This window comes from Protopterus annectens, chromosome 12.part0 (genome assembly GCF_019279795.1).
Source record: "Protopterus annectens isolate FY-2018-M chromosome 12.part0, PAN1.0, whole genome shotgun sequence".
Lineage (NCBI taxonomy): Eukaryota > Metazoa > Chordata > Ceratodontiformes > Protopteridae > Protopterus > Protopterus annectens.
In genome coordinates this window covers 1,329,778,914-1,329,793,555 of record NC_056746.1, presented here as the reverse complement: position 1 = coordinate 1,329,793,555, position 14,642 = coordinate 1,329,778,914, and the positions used below count along the sequence as shown (strand labels likewise).

General features: G+C 44.3%; 1 protein-coding gene across 5 annotated transcripts in view; it reads left to right on the top strand.

Annotated features, from left to right (window-relative positions):
* RGS19 (regulator of G protein signaling 19) overlaps positions 1-14,642 on the top strand; it is an 895,116-nt gene that overhangs the window by 840,114 nt on the left and 40,360 nt on the right. For 4 of the 5 annotated variants that reach the window (XM_044090386.1, XM_044090382.1, XM_044090385.1 and 1 more), the window contains exon 3: positions 449-535. In XM_044090386.1, the coding sequence (XP_043946321.1) occupies positions 449-535 (87 nt within the window). The remainder of the gene's footprint in view (positions 1-448; positions 536-14,642) is intronic. The other variant, XM_044090383.1, reaches the window with a different exon arrangement.

Sequence of the window (14,642 nt, the reverse complement as noted above, 5' to 3'; positions counted from 1 at the left end):
AAATCTGGACAGTTGAGAGGTATTCTTCACACTTTGGTGGCACATAAACTCTGTATGACTAGTGTTGTTATGATCACAGATCAAAGAAAATATACAGACTGCATTATGTGTTTGTTGTGTGGGGCCCATTAGTCTGTTTTTACTTGACTCCTTTATCACTATGTGTAAAACTAATAATGTGGTTTATTCTTTTCTTATTGCTCTTCTTTTAATTTGTCCTTCCTTCATCAAGTTCCTCTGTGTTGTGTTTTTATCCTTTATTGATTGATTTCCTGTTATTTATTTCTTTGTGTTTTCACTGAGCATGTTGGTTGGTGTAGATGTCTCTCTCTCCTTGTGCTGTTTGAAGCATGGAGTTTCTGAGACCGCATAGGATGCAGTAACCAAAACAGGAGCTGTGAATCAAATAATGTGCTCTTACCTCTAAATGCCGTTCACTACCTTTCAGTCTTACTGTTAGGAATGAAGACCAGGACCGGACGAGGAAGGCCTCCCGAGATACAAAACTGGATACCATACCAAACTGTGAAACTTGGTGAGTTGTCTACGGCCCATTTTGTCTTCCTTTGATATAGTATAGTTTAAGACAGATGCGAGGTGTGGAACAGGAATTAGAAATATTTACTGCAGTGCTCACTACAAGACAGAAGTACGCAGTTTTATTTATTTTGTACTCATGTTCGTCTCATGAGTGTAAGCCCACCCCCCAAGTCACCCGATTGTCAATGAATCCCTGCTTTTGGTTTACTGGTATTTTAGTATTTTCTAACATAAGTTTAAAAAATTATTTTACTTTGGAATATTTCCCAGCAACACTTGGCAGTTAACTTATTTCGCAACTGAGTTGCAAATAAGCAGTAGTTTTGAATCCATGAGGGTGGAGTTTTAAAATGCAACAAGAAAAGTTGACTTAAATATTTTTCTATTTAAAATGGACTCAGACAGTTACTAGTTGTTTGCTTGTTTAATTTATTTATTTACCCATATGGGCTTTTTTATTTCTAATTAGAATATGACTTCTCCTATCTTTCTTTGCATGAATAACTTTTATTTTAACTGCAGACCGACAGACTCTTATCTAGTTATTTCCCCCTGATGTGCCAACAGTCCTGCTGGAGTCGAAAGTATAGCACCAGCTAGTAACCACTCTGGCAGTGGACGGCTACATCTTCAAGGGGTTGATTGTTCTTCAGATCAATACATATAAAGTTGTTCATACATCACACAAAGTAACGTTTCTTCAAAAAATTTACAGGATAAGAGGTGAAACCATAAAAATGCCAAAAATGTAAAAGGTGAATCACTTCTTTTTGCATGTCACTATTATCTTAAATTTACAAAGCTGTTTTTCTAGCTCTTTATCACAAAACGTTAAAATGCATAATATTTTGATATAGCTCTAATTCTACATGGAATGCTGGACAGTGACGAAATCAATCTGTGTTTATATATAGAATGGCTTTCCTTTTCCTAAAAACTGTGTGAAAAAGAAAAGTGCCATGAAGATAAAAGTCATCAGAATATGAAATGGCCAAAGTGATAACTATGACTTCAGATTTTCTTATCTTTGACTAAGCAGATGAATCCATGAAGACTGCTCCCTGATTCAATAAGCTGACTTACCCATGGCTTGATGTTTGTACTGTACACTGATTTCATAGACACATTGCTAACAAGTATACGTAGCTGACATGGTCTGAGTCTCCGTTTGATGCCTGTAGTTACCTTAGCTGTAATTCAGGGTTCTTCTATGGGCTCTTTTAACATTTTGTAAGTAGCGTATGGTCAGTGGCTGACAGTGGCAGCTCTTTTTGTATAAGGAAGATTTGACCAATGAGTTATGAGGTGACCAAGTAATCAGTCCTACAGTCACAAGTCCATCATGAAAAAATGCAACCGAGTTTGCCTGGGGACCTACCGCATTGTCATGATTTCTTTTCCTGTCGTTCATGTTCTCTATCAGTCTCTCTCTCTCTCTTTACATCTCTTTCTCTCTCTCTCCATCACGCCCTCAATGTGTCTCTGTTTAATTCTCTTTCTGATGCTGGCACTCTGTCTGAATTACTTTCTCATATGCTCCTTTTCTATGTCTCTCTCTGTCTCTCTCTGTCTCTCTCTCTCTGTCTCTCTCTGTCTCTCTCTCTCTGTCTCTCTCTCTCTCTCTCTGTCTCTCTCTCTCTCTCTCTCTCTCTCTCTCTCTCTCTCTCTCTGTCTCTCTCTCTCTCTCTCTGTCTCTGTCTCTCTCTCTCTCTCTCTCTCTCTCTCTCTCTCTCTCTCTCTCTCTCTCTCTCTCTCTCTCTCTCTCTCTCTCTCTCTGTCTCTCTCTCTCTCTGTCTCTCTCTCTCTCTGTCTCTCTCTCTCTCTCTCTCTCTCTCTCTCTCTCTGTCCCTCTCTCTCTCTCTCTCTCTCTCTCTCTCTCTCTGTCTCTCTCTCTCTGTCTCTCTCTCTCTCTCTCTCTCTCTCTCTGTCTCTGTCTCTCTCTCTCTCTCTGTCTCTCTCTCTCTCTCTCTGTCTCTGTCTCTCTCTCTCTCTCTCTCTCTGTCTCTCTGTCTCTCTCTCTCTCTCTCTCTCTCTCTCTCTCTCTCTCTCTCTCTCTCTCTCTCTCTCTCTGTCTCTCTCTCTCTCTGTCTCTCTCTCTCTCTCTCTCTCTCTCTGTCTCTCTCTCTCTCTGTCTCTCTGTCTGTCTCTCTCTCTCTCTCTCTCTGTCTCTCTCTCTCTGTCTCTCTCTCTCTCTCTGTCTCTCTCTCTCTCTCTCTGTCTCTCTCTCTCTCTCTCTGTCTCTCTCTCTCTCTCTCTGTCTCTCTCTCTCTCTCTCTGTCTCTCTCTCTGTCTCTCTCTCTGTCTCTCTCTCTGTCTCTCTCTCTCTGTCTCTCTCTCTCTCTGTCTCTCTCTCTCTGTCTCTCTCTCTCTCTGTCTCTCTCTCTCTCTCTCTCTCTCTCTCTCTCTCTCTCTCTCTCTGTCTCTCTCTCTGTCTCTCTCTCTCTCTGTCTCTCTCTCTGTCTCTCTCTCTCTCTCTCTGTCTCTCTCTCTCTCTCTCTCTCTCTCTCTCTCTCTCTCTGTCTCTCTCTCTGTCTCTCTCTCTCTCTCTCTCTCTCTCTCTCTCTCTCTCTGTCTCTCTCTCTCTCTCTCTCTCTCTCTCTCTCTCTCTCTGTCTCTCTCTCTCTCTCTGTCTCTCTCTCTGTCTCTCTCTCTCTCTCTGTCTCTCTCTCTCTCTCTCTCTCTCTCTCTCTCTCTGTCTCTCTCTCTCTCTCTCTCTCTGTCTCTCTCTCTCTCTCTCTCTGTCTCTCTCTCTCTCTCTCTCTCTCTCTCTCTCTCTGTCTCTCTCTCTCTCTCTCTCTCTCTCTCTCTCTCTCTGTCTCTCTCTCTCTCTCTCTCTCTCTCTCTCTCTGTCTCTCTCTCTCTCTCTCTCTCTCTCTCTCTCTCTCTCTCTCTGTTGCTGTGTCTCTCATTTTTTAGCTTTTAGGTTAGATACACTCTCCTTGAATTTGGCTGTCTTGTGATGGAAGATTTTGATATTTCCTCATCTTGTACAGGACTAGATCGACCCAGGTCCAAGTGGTGATATCTCTTCAGGTATGCCCTCACTATCTCTTTGTGGAATTTCCCTTGGTTAACAGACTGTATGTCACATTGAATGAGCAGGAAATGTGTATAGTTTGAGAATCGAAAGCTTAGAACCTGTGTATAATGTCCAGTTGCAGGGACCCGATGTAGTGATAGTGACCTTGGCCTTAATTCACATCCATATGTGCAGTACTTTATAAATGCGCTTAAGTGAACAGCACTAAGAAAACAGTCGCTAATCACAGTAATACAGACTGTACATCAGTTACAGGAGATCTGCCAGAATATGGCAAGAAGAGTGTCAGTTACAGGAGATCTGTCAAGACATGGCAAGAAGAATGTCATTACATTTCTAAAAAAATCAGAGGAAACACCAAACAGAGGAGTGAGGGCATGCTTCTTTAAGATTTCACACGTATTAACATATAGCTCTTACAACTGCTGTACTACAGCATTTAAGTTCCGTAGTTGGTCAGGTTCCTTGACACTTGCAACTACCCTTCTTATTAAGCTGATCATTCATGATGGCAGTGAAAGCACTGGTGGTACTTTAATTGTTTATGATATTTACACAAGGAACATACTCTCTAAGTCAGGACAGAAAAGCCCTTTCACTTAAGCCACATTTAGTGCAGCTGGCAGTCAAGAGCAAGGAAGGAGGATTATGATACCAGCAGAATGAAATAGAGCAGCCATTTCCCTGATGCTATCTCTACCCAAGTGGCAAGACCTTCTGTAGTCCTTATGTAGTGCAGTCATCATATATGGTATCAAACCTTATCAGACGCTCTCTGTTTGACATGTAGCCATCTAGCTTTGCTGGCTGCCACGACCATCTGGATGTTCTTCGTGTTTCACTGTTGTAGTCATCACACTTGGGTTATCTGCCTGCAGGTAGCCCCCAGTCAGCCCAAATACCAGAGACTTAGTATTTCTGCATCGGTTGCTGTCGCTTCAGTACTGAAGTCAGGTCATTAGGGGTATAAAAACAGGCAGTTGACGCCATTACATCAGTCTTTTTCACTGAGGAGCCCAAAACAAAAGCAGTTTGCACGTGTGCCAGTCAGCCACTACCTGAGTTTTCGTTTCCGAACTGAATCATCCTAATGTCTTCTAAAGCTAAGTACCCCATTGGGGATCTTTTTTTCTTGCTCTAACCGATGTCAGAAAAAGTTAACAATTGTCTCGCCTTTGGAAAGCAAATACCACGCCGAGATTTCCATTCTTACTGCATCACCTGTTTAGGCCCAGAGCACGATGTACCTTGCTATCAGTTGTGTGCCTTGATTAACACCCAAACTATTTGTCATCAGGCCCTTATTGTCGCTAAATACTTTCGCTGTCGATCTCCGTATTCTGAAATGGCTTTGGTAAGCCATCTGAATACCAATCCTCCAAAAAGTTGTAAGGATAAAGACAGAGACATACCGCACAGGTCCAAAACTGCCGATGACACTTCCGTTAAGCTAGTCAAGAGTTCGCCGGTACTCAGTGAGGCGCTTTTGCAGCCCCTCATGCCCACTTCTCTAGATTTGCAGGCCACTACCAAGAACCGTTTGGAGTCCGGTATGCCGCGAGACTCTTCTTTACCTGCGGATGTCTCTACCTTGGATGGGTCCGGAGCCGCTGTGCAGGCACCGGCTTCTGAGGAAGTTCTTTGCATCACCACTATTCAACACAAACCAACGACTTCTTTCGCATCTTCAGTTCTGTCTAAAACTACCGAGAATATGAGCTACGCCAAAAAAACGACAACCCAAACTCAAGCACCTGCTTCCTTGCCACAAAATCAAATGCTTAAAATGGCAGAAGACCTGATTATGCTGATTAGGGGAAGCCAGCCTTCCCCTGCTAAGAGAAAAAGACACCTGTCCCCAGCAGCTTTAACTGACCAAGAGTCGGACGACTCTGAAGTTTCTGATTATGAAGACATGCCTTTATCTGCTTATGATGATTCAGATGCAGAGGAATCTATTCCCTCTGCTCCCCCCCCCCCTTCATACTTTAAGAGAGCATTTCCACTGGGAATGCCAGGATTATCCTTAGTCCAAAAAGAGACCCAGAGAATTTTTAGCTTTACCTCAACATAGACCTTTAGCAATTCCTCCTGTTCTGGATGTTGTTGATGATGTCTTTATGGAATCCAGTCTGACTACTGATACTTTACCCCCAGGTCCAAGGAAACCAGACAGGTACTACAGAGTCCCTGATACTCACAAATTTCTTTTCAAAACTCCTGCTGCTGACCCAGAGGTCATCTCCCAAGGACCTAAAGGAATAAAAGCCACTACAGCTAAGAATCCCACCCCCTCGAACAGGGATTCCTGAGCTTTAGACAGATGGGGTAAAAAAGTATACACCTCTGCAACTCTCGCAATTAGAGCATTGAATTGCCAGTTTCAAATGCTGAAATACCAGCAACATATTATGGAACTTATTAAGCAAAATTATCTACCTTTACAGACTGTGCAGAAAATAAAGAATTACAAGAGCTTATGCATTCTGCAAGCCAAGTCAACAAGCATACCTTGCAATGTTGCTTTGATGCCCTAGAAGCTTCTTGCAGGGCAGCAGTCACTGGTTCTGTACTGAGAAGGCATGCTTGGCTTAAGAAACAGACCTTGCCAGACCATGTCAAATCAAAATTACTAGACGCTCCTTTGAACAAGGACAGTCTGTTTGGCACCAAAGCAGAAGAGGTTCTAAAAAAGATGGAAGAAAAAGCTAAGTCTGTGCAGACAGTCAAAGAATTTTTGCAAGTGCAGCCTCCAAGATTCAGTAGACATTGCCCCTCGAAACATTGGGCCCTTCCAGCCCCCTCAAGGCCATCTCAAACTAGACCCAGGGGAAACAGACCCCCTCAGATTACAGTGTCAGGGTATGCAGAGATCTAAGCAATGGAGTGCGTCCACTGCTAAAACAGGGAGTGCTAAGCCACCCCATTATGGAAAGAATTCACAATGACTTCTCAACTCCAATCCACACCTCTGCCTAATTGCTCGTGCTCCTAAGAGGAAAACTTGCCCGTCATGCAAAAAACTGGACCTCCATCACCAAAGACTGATAGGTCCTCAACATTGTATCCCAGGGGTATACATTTTACTTCCACTCACTGCCAACCTCAAAAGGGTTCCCAGACCTTCCTTCAAACCAGTGGGCAGAGGCACAAAACCAAATTCAATCCCTGCTCTCCATAAGGGCAATTCAACCTGTTCCTGCAGAACAGATAGTTCAAGGGTTTTATTCCAGACTTTTTCTGGTACCCAGAAAAGAGGGCACTTGGTGCCCAATCCTAGATCTTTCCATTCTAAACACCTTCCTGGTGGTACCAAAATTCAAAATGCCCACCCTTCAGCAGCTTCTTCCTATGCTGTCCAAAGATGCCTGGTTAGCCACCATAGACATAAAAGAAGAAGCCTATCTGCACATCCCTATCAGGGACTCATGCAAAAAATACCTACGTTTCAGGGCAGGATCTATGCATTATCAGTTCTCTGCACTTCCCTTTGGCTTATCCACTGCTCCCAGAGTCTTCGCAAAATGCCTGGCTCCAGCCATTGCCTATTGCAGACAGAGAAAGATTTAAATGTACCCGTACTTGGACGATTGCCTGATTCAGGCAGACAGTCAGGAAAAGCTGTTGCTGCACCTGACATTTGTAAAGAACCTTCTAACCTCCCTGGCATACACTATCAATGAAAAGAAATCAGCTAGTCCCCAGTCAAAAAATTGTATTCCTGGGAGCAAGCTTAGATACAGCATCCCAGATGGCATTCTTTACTCCAGAAAAACAAGCCTATCTGACATGCTACTTCACTCAAATGGCCACCAGAACCCAGCTATCCGCAAGGAAAATCCTGCAGGCCCTCGGGTTCGTGGCCTCTTGCATTCAACTGATTCCATATGCCAGACTGCATATGAGGAAACTTCAATGGTACTTGAAAAGTCATTGGTGCCAATATTCTCAGGATCTGGAAACCATCATACCTTGTCTAAGGACAGAGTTTCTTTGCTGGGCAGCAGCATGCAACCACAACAAGGTACTTCCCTTTACTCAATCCCACTCCACCCAGACCCTAACCACAGACGTATCAGTCTTTGCCTGGGGGGGGGCACATCTGGATGACAAGTACATTCAGAGCCACTGGAGCCCAAGTCAAATTCATCTGCACATCAACCAAAATGAGATGCTAGCTGTTCAGCACGCTCTGACAGCTTTCAAATCCCTACTGTCACCAGGAACTCTGATAATAAAAACAAACAACACCACAGTTATGTGGTACATCAACAAGCAGGGGGGAACCCACTCTTACCCACTCTGCAGGCTAGCCATGGCCCTGTGAAACATGGCATTGGACATGCATATTCATCTGCAAGCTCAGTTCCTGCCAGGCAAACAAAACTCTCTGGCAGATGACTTAAGCAGATATCTACTAGACCTGCATGAGTGGCGATTAGACCCCAGCACCTTCAGCCTCCTAACCCTGAAATGGGGGACCTTTTTGCCTCCCCTACAATCACCAGCCCAGTAAATTTTGCACCAGAACACCTCACAGCAGGGCCTGGAAAGTGGGTGCCCTATCCTTCCAGTGGGTAAACCTCTCACTCTATGCATTTCCCCCTCTGCCTCTTCTCACAAGAATATTACTCAAAATAAGACAGGACAAACCAAAGACAATCCTGATTGCCCCGGACTGGCCACTCCAGCACTGGTACCCACTACTGCGCAGCCTGTGACCAGTGCCACCCCAGCACCTACCCCAGATCCCAACCCTCCTCACCCAACAGGAGGGACAGAGCCTGCATCTGCAACTGCAAACTCTGAATCTTGCAGCCTGGCTTATTCCTTGAATTCTCTCCCAGTGACCAGCCTAAGCAAGCAGGTGCTGGACGTCATTCTTGAAGCCAGAAAACCCAGTACAAGGAAATCCTATGCTGATAAGGGGGAAAAGGTATTCTTCCTGGATTCAATATAAAGGAGAGGACACAGCACTGTCCTCCTTACCTCTAATCCTGGATTACCTAGCAGATCTACTCCACAGAGGCCTATCCTTCTCCTCCATTAAAATTCATGCCTCTGCCGTCTCAGCTCATTACAACACTGAGCCACCCCTCTTCTCTCACCCTGTCATCAAACAGTTCCTGAGAGGGACAAACATCCTAAGGCCACCAAGGAGAGCACCCACCCCTGCTTGGGACCTTAACTTTGTACTGGAAAAGCTCATGCTACCCCCCCCCCCCCCTTTGAGCCTGCAACATCAGCAGAGTTCAAATTCCTCTCTTGGAAAACAGCCTTGCTTCTGGCCATCACTTCAGCTAGAAGAGTGTCTGAGCTACAAGCAGTTATGGCTGTGGAACCCTTCATTATTTTTCATGCTTACAGGGTCTCCCTCAGGACTAACCCTTCCTTTATGCCAAAAGTGGTGTCCAGTGTGGCTCTCAACCAATCTGTCCATTTGCCAACCTTCTTTCCTAATCCTCAAAATAAAGGGGAAAGGATCCTGCACTCCTTGGACATGCACAGGCAGCTCAGATTCTAGGACTAAAGCCTTTAGGAAATCTGACCAGTTACTAGTCAGCTTTGCACTAGGGGCAGAGGGCAAGGCCGTTTCAAAACAAACAATTTCCAAATGGATAGCACACTGTATCCATTTCTGCTACAAACACCATGGGAAACCAACCCCTCAGGGAGTCAGAACACATTCCACTAGGGCAACTTCTACCTCTACAGCATTCCTCAGGGGAGTCCCTACCAGGGACATTCTGGAAGCTGCTACCTGGACTTCTGTACACACCTTCACCAAGCATTACCACCTACCTATCATTTCCAAATCCAGGGCGGGTTTTGCAACAGCAGTCCTGCAGGGCATACTAGCCAGCCCCAACTCTTCTTGACTGCCTCCACCCTTTCTTCAGCTTTGGGAATCAACCCAAGTGTGCTGACTGCAACAGTGAAACACAAAGAACATAGTACAGTTGTGTACACTTACCATAAATGTAGATGTTTGAGTGTATTCACTGTTGCAATCCTGGTTTCCCACCCTCCATCCCCCTTGTCTCTATCTCTCTCTCCTCTCTGTGTCTATTACTCACCCCTTACTGGGTTATTGGTATTTACTTTTTACTGGGGGTGTTTTTCCCACCATAACTTTGCTCCCTATTTGGGGGGCTCCCGACATTTGGGGCAAGAAAAACTGATGTAATGGTGTCGGCTGCCTGTTTTTATACCCCTGACGACCTGACGTTGGTACTGACATGACAGCAACTGATGCAGAAATACTAAATCTTTGGTATTCGGGCTGACTGAGGGCTACCTGCAGGCAGATAACCCAAGTGTGATGACTGCAACAGTGAATACACTCGAATATGTACATTTATGGTAAGTGTACACAACTGTACTTTTCCCTTCTGGAAGCCAAACTGTTCTGGGTCTATTGTGATAGAAGTCTGTTTAGATTGTCTGTGGAACCAATAGTTATGAGGAAAGACTTTTCCACTTACACCAAACTGCTGCTAAGGATTGACTGACTGTGGAATTAAAGGTAACAGTTACAGACAAAAATAGTGGAAGAAGTGGGAATAGCAAAAAAAAAAAAAAAAGATGCAGTAAACGAGAGATGTGAGAGCAACGTGTAGTAATAGGAATCAGTAAACGAGAGATGTGAGAGCAACGTGTAGTAACAGGAATCAGTAAACGAGAGATGTGAGAGCAACGTGTAGTAATAGGAATCAGTAAACGAGAGATGTGAGAGCAACGTGTAGTAATAGGAATCAGTAAACGAGAGATGTGAGAGCAACGTGTAGTAATAGGAATCAGTAAACGAGAGATGTGAGGCAACGTAGTAGTAAGAATCAGTAAACGAGAGATGAGAGCAACGTGTAGTAATAGGAATCAGTAAACGAGAGATGTGAGAGCAACGTGTAGTAATAGGAATCAGTAAACGAGAGATGTGAGAGCGATGTGTAGTAATAGGAATCAGTAAACGAGAGATGTGAGAGCGATGTGTAGTAATAGGAATCAGTAAACGAGAGATGTGAGAGCGATGTGTAGTAACAGGGATACAAATGAAGGTTCGAACTGCAGGTCAGAGTAGGGATTAAGGAATTTGTGAGGTACAGAAGGGATAAAGGTGTACAGCTGTGTATACTGGACAGATGGGAAGGGCATGAATAGGAGGAAGTTTGACACAAGCACAGCTCCATTTTCATGCAAGATTAGTTTACTGTAGAAGATTCTGCATTCCTAACCAGTGGATTTGCTGCACTGCCCTTCCATCGTATCCACTGGTACAGAGGATGACCAACCTCATTCATACTATCATGGCATCCACTTCCAATTTCTGACCTGTCAGTGAACCTGTATTGAGTGTAGCAATCCTTAGTTCATGTTTGGCAGGTTGTAACCAGAGCTGGGGAGCTGACACTGGCCAGCCAGTAGCTTATTGTACCAGGGCTGGTTTTAAGTTGGGCACACACACTGGCCAATCACATAGACCCTTCCCACCATTTGCATGGGTCCTGGGAGTACTTCAGATCCTTAACACACTTATCTCATCTAGAGTAAATTCTTAGACCATCGGGTGGTTAGCCCTGAGATTGCACTCAGTTTATGGTCAGTGTTCTCCTAAGTAGAGGACACTGTGTGCACCACATTTGATGCTCAAAGCAGTTGGTCTGTGCAACTCTTCCCCTGATAGGAACCATCTAGACTCTGTGCTGCTGCCCACAACTCCATTCTTGAGTGAGTTTGAGGAGAAAACACTCAGCATGTTTTAAGAGGTGGGAGAACCTCACAGAGATGCAAGGAGATCAAGAAAACTCCATACAGGCATTGGCCGGAGGTTAGGATTAAACCTTGTACCTTGTGCATGCAAGGCAAAGGCCTTAAAGATTATGGCAGCTGTGACTGCAGTCAGCAGTGAAACTTGTTTGCAGCTGGTGTACTGACTGTCATTTTAGCTATTAAATATGTAAATTCATTCCTTCATCTTGGGTGCTGGTTGTTTCAGGATTTAAAATTAAGCTTTGTATATATTGTTTCACAATCTTTTTTTATTCCAGATTCCTAAATGAAGATGAAGAACAAAGTCACACTGTCAGTCACTGCCTGTAAGTCGTGTCACAAGCTCAGGATACAGATGGTCATGGGAGATGCCCAGAAGTGGTCTTACAGTTTTTCCCAGCCAAGTGAATGCAGTTATTACTGCATGTTATGCAGATTCTGCAGCAGATTAATTGAAAATAAATAAATAAATCAGCACAAGCTTGAAATGCATTACTTCATGAGTGTAGCGTGTAAGTCATGTAAACCAGTCAGAAAATACCTGGAACACCCAAATCTTTGTGCATGGTCCAAACAGATCACGCAGCGCTCCGTTACAAAGATGATACTTGGCTGATTCGATCAGTTTGCTACTGAGAATTGTAGTCCCGGTCCTTGTACTCTGTCCCTACTACTGTTTACTGCACTGTTTCCATGGATATACCCAGCTTTACAGCCTTGTACTGTTAGCTTAGTTATATCTAGTCATTTTAAACCAGACTATTCTAAACTGGCTTCTGTGTTAAATTAATAGCTGTTTTACTAGGCTTTTGATCCATGAGAGTCTTCAGAAGTCTAGCCCTGAATTCCCATGGAGCTTTTAGCACTTGTAATTTAAGCACAAGTAACCCAGAGCTGGGCAGAAAATTTGTATGTTAGTTTTGTCTGTTAGGGACAAGGGTGCTAAACCAGTGGTGAATTTGCAGATGTTCATGTTTCACTATTGCAGTCATCACCTGTGGATTATCCCTGCTGTGGTAGCCCTCGGCTGGCCCAAATACCAGAGTCAAATGTTTTTCTGCATCGGCTGCTGTCACATGCAGACTGACATCAAGTTATCAGTGCTATGAAGCAAGGCAACTGATGCCATTACCCCAGTCTTTCTTGCTGTGGAGCCCGTAGCAAAAGCAGTTTGCAAGTGTGCCAGTCAGTTGCTACCAGAGTTTCGAATTACAGCTGAAAACGTCTAAAGCTAAGTACCCCATTGGGGATCCTTTTTTCTTGCATTAATCAGTCTGAAAAAGTTAACAATTCTGTCACCTGTGGAAAGCAAATCCCACACCAAGACTTCCATTCATACTGCATCACTTGTTTAGGCCCAGACCACGACGTCCCCCATTGCTGGTTCTGTGCCTTCTTTAACGCGAAAACAATTCATCGTAGAGCTCTTATTGTAGCCAAGTGTTTTCATCTTACATCTTTGCATTCCAAAATGGTGTCTCTCAACCAGCAATCCGTAGATGTTCTGAAAAAATGTAAAGATAGAGACAGACCACTGAAGGCTAAGCATTCTGATGACTCTACTGCTAAGCAGGTCATCAGTTCTTTGGAATTCAGTGAGGCGCTTTCACAGCCCCTGATTCCTGATCCAATACTTTCGCAGGCCTCTACCGAGACCCTTTTGGAGTCCGGTATGCCGCAGAAATCTTCTTTGTCTTCCAAGCCTTTGGTTGTCTCTGCCTCGGTCGGGTCCAGAGCCGCGACGCAGGCACCGGCTTCCAAGGAGGTTTCTCGCACTACCGAATCTAAACAAAAAATGACATCTCATCCAACTACCATTTCTCTCAGACCGATGGATACCCTTAGGCCTAGAAGCAAGGCTACTCCTAGAAAATCTACTTCTAGCCACCATCTTTCTCCTGCTCCACCACCCCAAGCTCAAATGCTTGAAATGACTGAGGATCCTATCTCTCTTATCAGGACTAGTCAGGCCACAACTTCTAAAAGGAAAAGACACCCTTCTCCTGAAATATTGACAGAACAGGATTCTGAAGAATCTGATTATTCAGATTTTGAAGAGGAACAACAACCTCTGACTGCTTATGAGGATTCAGATGCAGAGGAATCCATTCCTTCTGCCTCCCCACCAGAAGATTTTTCCTTTGGGGAAACCCTTCACACCCTCAGGGAACATTTCCACTGGGAATCCCATGACTTCCCTCAGACCAAGAAAATACTAAGAGAGTTTCTAGACCTGCCCCAGCACAGACCCTTGGCCACCCCCCATATCTTAGAGGTGGTGGATGATGTCTTCCATAAATCTAGCTTAGCTCCTGACGCCCTCCCACCTGCTCCCAGTAAACCTGACAGGTATTACATTGTACCGGATTCTCACAAACACCTGTACAGAAATCCTGCTGCAGACCCTGAGGTCATTACACAGGGTCCAAAAGGAGCTAAGACTACTTCTGCAAAGAATCCTATTCGTTCTGACAAGAATTCCAGATGGACAGATGGGGTAAAAAAGTATACACCTCTGCAACCTTAGCAATCAGAGCACTCAACTGTCAGTTCCATATGTTAAAATATCAACAACACACTTTGGAACTATTACAGAAAAATATTTCAACCTTTCCTGACTGTGCCTATTCGAAAGAGTTAGCAGATGTACTGCACTCTACTTGTCAAGTGGCAAAACACTCATTACACTGTGGGTATGACACCCTAGAAACCTCAAGCAGGGCAGCAGTGTCAGGATCTGTCATTAGGAGACGTGCATGGTTGAAGAAACAACCTCTCCCTGATCATGTCAAATTTAAATTAATTGATGCACCCTTGGATGAGGACTGCTTGTTTGGAGTAAAAGCAGAAGAGGTGCTTAAAAAGATGGAAGACAAAGCAAAATCTATGTAAACAGTAAAAGATTTCTATCAGATACAACCTCCTAGGTTCAGCAGGAATTTTCCCTCAAAACACTGGTCCTTTCCTGCACCTACCAGACAGGGGCAAGGTAAGCCCCACAGGGACAGACCACCCAGGCTCCTATCCCAGGGACAACAGAGAACCAAACAGTGGACCACTTCCGCTCCTAAGGCAGAGAGTTCTAAGCCATCCCTCTATGGCAAAAACTCTCAATGACTCTCTCTCCCCCCTCTGCCCTCTTTTCACTCACGAAAAATTAGGAGGAAGGCTCTCCCTCTGCAAAGAAAATTGGTTTTCTGTAACAAAGGACCAATGGGTCTTAAAGATCATTTTTCAGGGATACAAATTCTCCTTCAACAAACCTCCTATTCTAAGAGGGTACCCATACTTACCT